We start from the raw sequence: 7,347 nt of genomic DNA, 5'->3' as shown, positions 1-7,347 counted from the left end.
ACAGTACACTACTAGTATTGTCACTACTAGTATTGTTACAGTACAGTACTAGTATTGTTACAGTACACTACTAGTATTGTTACAGTACATTACTAGTATTGTTACAGTACACTACTAGTAATGTCACTACTAGTATTGTTACAGTACATTACTAGTATTGTTACAGTACATTACTAGTATTGTTACAGTACACTACTAGTATTGTCACTACTAGTATTGTTACAGTACACTACTAGTATTGTTACAGTACTAGTATTGTGACAGTACATTACTAGTATTGTTACAGTACTAGTATTGTGACAGTACACTACTAGTATTGTTACAGTACACTACTAGTATTGTGACAGTACTAGTATTGTGACAGTACTAGTATTGTGACAGTACATTACTAGTATTGTTACAGTACTAGTATTGTGACAGTACTAGTATTGTGACAGTACATTACTAGTATTGTTACAGTACTAGTATTGTGACAGTACAGTACTAGTATTGTTACAGTACACTACTAGTATTGTGACAGTACATTACTAGTATTGTTACAGTACATTACTAGTATCGTTACAGTACACTACTAGTATTGTGACAGTACTAGTATTGTGACAGTACATTACTAGTATTGTGACAGTACAGTACTAGTATTGTTACAGTACACTACAAGTATTGTGACAGTACTAGTATTGTGACAGTACATTACTAGTATTGTGACAGTACATTACTAGTATTGTTACAGTACATTACTAGTATTGTGACAGTACTAGTATTGTGACAGTACATTACTAGTATTGTGACAGTACACTACTAGTATTGTCACTACTAGTATTGTTACAGTACACTACTAGTATTGTCACTACTAGTATTGTTACAGTACATTACTAGTATTGTGACAGTACTAGTATTGTGACAGTACATTACTAGTATTGTGACAGTACTAGTATTGTGACAGTACAGTACTAGTATTGTTACAGTACACTACTAGTATTGTCACTACTAGTATTGTCACAGTACACTACTAGTATTGTCACTACTAGTATTGTTACAGTACAGTACTAGTATTGTTACAGTACACTACTAGTATTGTGACAGTACACTACTAGTATTGTAACTACTAGTATTATTACAGTACAGTACTAGTATTGTGACAGTACATTCACAACGACTCGACACCAATAGTGACAGTTCAGTTCAAGTCCAGGCTAAGACAGACAGCCCTCCATCTGATCCTACTCTTCCCCTTAGCAGCTTGGTGAGGTGGTGATGGGGCTGTGGAGGAAGGAGAGCTGTCCGTGTCCAGCAGAGCCGTGGACGGGGATAGACACGGGGAAGTTAAAGACCGTACTGCTCTTCCCCAGGGCAGGACTCCCGGCTTCCGACGAGCAGGATGAAGTAGCCAGGACCTGGGACTCAAACCGTAGCAGTTGGCCCATGAAGCTGAAGTTAGGACTGATGATGCTGCGGCGTTGCTTGACGAACTCAAAGGCCTCGTCCAGCTTCACGCGGTTGGTCCTCATCAGGTAGGCCAGACAGATGGTGGCGGAGCGGGAGATGCCGGCTTGGCAGTGGACAAACACACGACCGCCTTTATTACGGATGGAGTCTACAGGAGAGAGAGAAGGAGAGGGCAGATTAGTACAACTATGTATCAATACAACATATTCAACTTAGTTCTTCTGTAAGTGTGAGACAGTTGTATAAGTTGTTGCCAGATTTCTGAAAGGTTTGTCTGGACTGTGTTAGAATACCATTGGTCATTTGTAGCTCAGTTGGGAGAGAATGGCACTTGTAACAACAGGCTAGTGGGTTCAATTCCTGGGACCACCCATACGTAAAATGGGATGCACGCATCCCAGCCGAAACAGTTCGGATCAAGTTTGTGTTTTATGGCGTTTTTGTTCGTTTTGGGCATCGGTAAAGGTTTTTTTCCCGGCTGTTCATGAACACTAAATGTTTTCTCGAGACAAGCACAAGTTGGTAGACCAAGTCTACGCCCCTTCGATGGTGATTGGTCAACAGTAGGGATTCTTCAATAACGTATTGGTTATCATTCAGAGACCATGACATGTTTTCATTGAGATATACAGCACCAAACATCTTAGTTTAGATGTAAACAAACACATCCAAATTAACTACAGATTTCTTGAGTTATCTATTTTGAGGAAGTGTATACTGGCTAAGGCATCTCAAAATGGACAAACAGTACTATTGCAGATTTTTTATTGTTTTTAAGCGAAGGTTTTTTCAGGGAGTATGGTGCACCCTCGTTAGGTTCCCCTAGACCAGTTTACTATGCGCCAGCCGAACTAAAGCATGCGGAAGCCTTAAGGCACAGCAGGAAGTTACCAATATCCTCCTTGCTCAGTCAGTAGGCCTACTAAGGCACAACAGGAAGTGACTAACTTTCAGTTGCAAATCACTCTCCATAGTGTTACTAACTAATGGTGTTGCTAACAGACCCATCTCATTAACTTGGGAATGGGGCAGTTAGATGGGTCTGGGGTGGTGGGTGATCAGGGGGGCTATTCCCCAAGGAGAGGGGGGCAGAAGGGGACAAAGGGGGGTTGGTTGCCCCTCGGCTGGGGTTATTAATCTGGGAGAAAGGCCGGCCGTGAGCCTGGTGGAGAAAACTGCCTTTTGTCCCGACAGAAGAAAGAGACGGAGAGGAGAGAGCTGCATTCAACAATCAGCCTCTCTCTGTGTGCGTCCCAAATGGAACCCTATTCCCTATATATATAGTGCACTACTTTAGACCAGGGCCCTATGGAACCCTATTCCCTATATATATAGTGCACTACTTTAGACCAGGACCCTATGGAACCCTATTCCCTATATATATAGTGCACTACTTTAGACCAGGGCCCTATGGAACCCTATTCCCTATTTATATAGTGCACTACTTTAGACCAGGGCCCTATGGAACCCTATTCCCTATATATATAGTGCACTACTTTAGACCAGGGCCCTATGGAACCCTATTCCCTATATATATAGTGCACTACTTTAGACCAGGGCCCTATGGAACCCTATTCCCTATATATATAGTGCACTACTTTAGACCAGGGCCCTATGGAACCCTATTCCCTATATATATAGTGCACTACTTTAGACCAGGGCCCTATGGAACCCTATTCCCTATATATATAGTGCACTACTTTAGACCAGGGCCCTATGGAACCCTATTCCCTATATATATAGTGCACTACTTTAGACCAGGGCCCTATGGAACCCTATTCCCTATATAGTGTACTACTTTAGACCAGGGCCCTATGAAACCCTATTCCCTATATAGTGCACTACTTTAGACCAGGGCCCTATGGAACCCTATTCCCTATATAGTGCAATACATTTGACCAGGGCAGTGTACTATAACGGGAATAGGATTCCATTTGGCATACAGCTCTGTCTCTCTCTCTCTCTGGCTGCCTGCTACAAAAGCAGAGTCAGTTCTGGATCTGTTGGGTCCGCTTTGTGGCTCCCACATGAAAAGGGACCACCTCTTTAAACTGGGGGGTCTAGTAGAGGGATGGATGGGCTGTGATGATGTCACCACCATTGTGGTGAAGCAGGGAGCCCTGGCTCAGACAGCTGGTTGGGATTTGGAGGGAACTTTTTTTCTATTTAAATCCAAGTCATTGAATGGAGGAGAGGAGAGAGTGATGGAGAGAGGGAGGGGGTTGGCTGTTGAGTTGGGAGAGAGGGAGGGGGTTGGCTGTTGAGTTGGAGAGGGGAGGGGTTGGCTGTTGAGTTGGGAGAGAGGGAGGGGGTTGGCTGTTGAGTTGGGAGAGAGGGAGGGGTTGGCTGTTGAGTTGGGAGAGAGGGAGGGGGTTGGCTGTTGAGTTGGAGAGGGGGAGGGGTTGGCTGTTGAGTTGGAGAGGGGAGGGGTTGGCTGTTGAGTTGGGAGAGAGGGAGGGGTTGGCTGTTGAGTTGGAGAGGGGAGGGGTTGGCTGTTGAGTTGGAGAGAGGGAGGGGGTTGGCTGTTGAGTTGGAGAGGGGGAGGGGTTGGCTGTTGAGTTGGAGAGGGGGAGGGGGTTGGCTGTTGAGTTGGAGAGAGGGAGGGGGTTGGCTGTTGAGTTGGAGAGGGGAGGGGGTTGGCTGTTGAGTTGGAGAGAGGGAGGGGGTTGGCTGTTGAGTTGGAGAGGGGAGGGGTTGGCTGTTGAGTTGGGAGAGAGGGAGGGGGTTGGCTGTTGAGTTGGAGAGAGGGAGGGGGTTGGCTGTTGAGTTGGGAGAGAGGGAGGGGGTCGGCTGTTGAGTTGGAGAGAGGGAGGGGGTTGGCTGTTGAGTTGGGAGAGAGGGAGGGGGTCGGCTGTTGAGTTGGGAGAGAGGGAGGGGGTTGGCTGTTGAGTTGGGAGAGAGGGAGGGGTTGGCTGTTGAGAGGGGGGTTGGCTGTTGAGAGAGGGTGGGGTTGGCTGTTGAGAGGGAGGGGGTTGGCTGTTGAGTTGGAGAGAGGGAGGGGGTTGGCTGTTGAGAGGGAGGGGGTTGGCTGTTGAGAGGGAGGGGGTTGGCTGTTGAGAGGGAGGGGGTTGGCTGTTGAGTTGTAGTTGTTTGTTTGCCCGCCAAGCCAATAGCTTCTATGACTACAGCTGTGGTTGCCTTGCTTGGTGATTGTGTCCTATGTTTGACAATTATCTAGTTACGAGAGAATTAGTTAGCTTGCTACTTACAACGATTGTGATATCGTGACCTGTGCAAAGCATAGTTCTGAGATATTGAGCATCAACGTTTTCACGTCCCAGAAGTGTTTTGTAGTGACTTCTTCTTTAATAACCCACTAAGGACCAAACCTTAAAAGGTACCTGAAGTACAGAGTACTGTTTTGAACCTTATGGCTCTGAAATGTCAATCTGGGTTCAGCCATACGGTTCTATTTGACACTTCTGAATTAGACATTTTTAAGACAACTGTAGCTATGTAAATAAATAAATGATGGAATAACACTATTTACTGACTATTTTTATATATATATTTTTTTTACAAACATGTCAGATATAACCTTCTAGTTCCAAGGTCTCAATATGTTTTCTTACCCAGCTACCTGAAGCTGAATAGACTGCTAGTCGCTCTGAATAGGAGTGTCTGCTAAATGACCTTAATGTAAAGACACTCACCGATAAACTCTATCGCCTCATTGAACCAGGAGGAGATATCAGCCTTGTGGTTGTCCTCTACGGGGATACTCTTGTACTGGAAGGACTCTTCAAAGTGGTTGGGGCAGTTAGCTGATACGTTGATGAGAGCAGTGATACCCAGCATGTCTATCATGTCCTTCCTGGAGGCATGGTAGGCACTGCCCAGGTAGAGGAAGGGAAGGATCTCCACTGGACCCCCCTGGAGAGGAGGAGAGGAACCCGACAGACAACAGTCAACCACCACAATAAAGATAGTCTAAGATGTCCAAATCTATAGTTTGATGACACATTGACATTGTTTTGAGAGTAATAACATGTCAAATTGTTATTAGAGAAGGTGATGAAGATACGAACGGAAAACAATGTCATATCCTATCAATACTTACACCTGTAGTAAGTACTATACCAAATTGAGGTTAGTTTAAGACGGCAGAATCTATTGTTTGAGGACACACTGACGTTGGTTTATTTATTATAAAGGTAAAAGTGCTGTTAAACAGTAATAACATAGAAAAGACATGTTTTAAAGAAAACCTACCTGGTCATAGAGCGGTGTACTGCATGGACTGCAGCCGGGCTCGGCGCTGTCTGGACGGGCGCTGAGGGGCAGACTGAGTCCCTGTGGAGCTGACGGCTTGGTACACATCTCTGGATACTCCGAGGAGAACGTGTCAAAACCACCTAAACAATGACAAGATAGGACGTAAGGATACTTACTGTACAACAGTCACGTCACCATCTATCTCATCGTTATAAACAGTAACAGCTGTAAAGCCGCTATTTCCGTACAGTCACAGCGTTCACTTCATAACTGTCACTTTATATAATGTTTACATATCCTACATTACTCATCTCATCTGTATATACTGTCCTCTATACCATCTACTGCGTCTGGCCTATGCCGCTCAGCCATCGCCCATCCATATATTTATATGTAAATATTCTTCATTCCTTTACACTTGTGTGTATAATTTAGTTGTTGGGGAATTGTTAGATTACTTGTTAGATATTACTGCACTGTTGGAACTAGAAGCACAAGCATTTCTCTACACTCGTATTAACATCTGCTAAACATGTGTATGTGACCAATTGATTTGATTTTAATTTGACGTAGGCCAACACTATGGCACTTTGTGTTGCGCCGTTCGTTACCATGTGTGCGTAATCAATATGGAGTAGGCCTAGGCTATAGAAACAGGCTTCATGTTTATAATACATCAAATTACCTTTGAGAAAGAAGAAACTAGTCCCACACGGGTTTCGGCACAGAGCTGTTACGGCGAGCATTAGAGTCCCGTCCTTCTTCACTTGGCCAAAGTCCAAACTCCGATCATCCAGAAACACTGCCGACTGATACTCCCCGGAGAGAAGCCGGTTCCGCGTGTCCTCGTTGGGCACGATGTGTCCCACCCCCAGCCCCCCTCTGGCCCTCCGGCGGACTATAGTACTGAAGCGGACGTTGGTGGACCCGGGGATGTGAGAGGAGTTGAAGGAGAAGAATGAGCGGCAGTCCAGGACCAGACAGCCCGGGTCGTCCCCCTCCAGCAGCCCGCGGAGGGACATGGCATCGATGCTGGGGACTTCCATTATCACCATAGTAGGAGGGCGGCGGGCGTCAAATGTTAAATACAAGCACATAGGCTGTGGAACAGGCAAATAAACCCCTGGGTCGTCTGTGTCACCTGTTCCTGTAGCAACTTGTGAGGTTTTCTTTATTTTAAGACACAAGTAGATTTATTCTTGAAACAGTTGTATGTTCTTTTGTTCTCCTTAGCTTCTTTGAGGTTTTCCCAAAATGAATGTAAACTGAGAGAAAAGAAAAAAAATCAGTAACAATGAATAAATGTAGAATAAAAAAATACAACAATCCGTTCCTCTTCTCGTGTGTATTTTCTTTGGTTGTTTCTTGTTAAAAACAAGTTTTTCTTTTGATTCCCGAGGTTGTTCTGATGGTAGCCTGTGAAAAGGACTTATATAGTATCTCTTCTAGTGAGGGAGAAAACAATGACATCAGACTATTTACTCCCTTCCTGGTACACTGCCCGCACGGGTTTGCACATACGTCATTGCGCTTTCGAGTCAACCAATGAAGGCCACCCACCCTCCCTTCCACCAGCTCCTCTCAGTTCTAGTCACAGAGGCTTTATTGGCATGGGAAACATATGTTTACATTGCCAAAACACGGGGAAACAAAACAACAACAATCAGACATTAATAGGTAAACATT

General features: G+C 44.8%; 1 protein-coding gene across 1 annotated transcript; it reads right to left on the bottom strand.

Moving 5' to 3' along the window:
* Positions 1 to 636: 636 nt before the first annotated feature.
* On the bottom strand, positions 637 to 7,074 carry dusp1 (dual specificity phosphatase 1). Its single transcript, XM_046296753.1, has 4 exons — positions 6,347 to 7,074; positions 5,659 to 5,801; positions 5,100 to 5,319; positions 637 to 1,594 (listed from the first exon to the last, which is right to left on the bottom strand). The coding sequence occupies exons 1-4, from the start codon at positions 6,756 to 6,758 to the stop codon at positions 1,233 to 1,235; spliced, it is 1,137 nt and encodes a 378-aa protein (XP_046152709.1). The 5' UTR covers positions 6,759 to 7,074; the 3' UTR covers positions 637 to 1,232.
* Between the last annotated feature and the right edge of the window lie 273 nt (positions 7,075 to 7,347).

Source organism: Oncorhynchus gorbuscha, linkage group LG13, assembly GCF_021184085.1.
Source record: "Oncorhynchus gorbuscha isolate QuinsamMale2020 ecotype Even-year linkage group LG13, OgorEven_v1.0, whole genome shotgun sequence".
Taxonomy (NCBI): Eukaryota; Metazoa; Chordata; class Actinopteri; order Salmoniformes; family Salmonidae; genus Oncorhynchus; species Oncorhynchus gorbuscha.
Note: the sequence above shows the minus strand (reverse complement) of the source record. Positions and strands in the feature narration are given on the sequence as shown.

What these genes read in the sequence shown, in the direction of transcription:
- dusp1 (XM_046296753.1), bottom strand. Translation starts at nt 6,758, where the DNA reads ATGTGCTTGTATTTAACATTTGACGCCCGCCGCCCTCCTACTATGGTG. An exon ending in GTACACCGCTCTATGACCAG is followed by an intron (nt 5,320 to 5,658) that starts GTAGGTTTTCTT and finishes CCTCCTCTCCAG; the next exon opens with GGGGGTCCAGTGGAGATCCT. An exon ending in TGAGGCGATAGAGTTTATCG is followed by an intron (nt 1,595 to 5,099) that starts GTGAGTGTCTTT and finishes TCTCTCCTGTAG; the next exon opens with ACTCCATCCGTAATAAAGGC.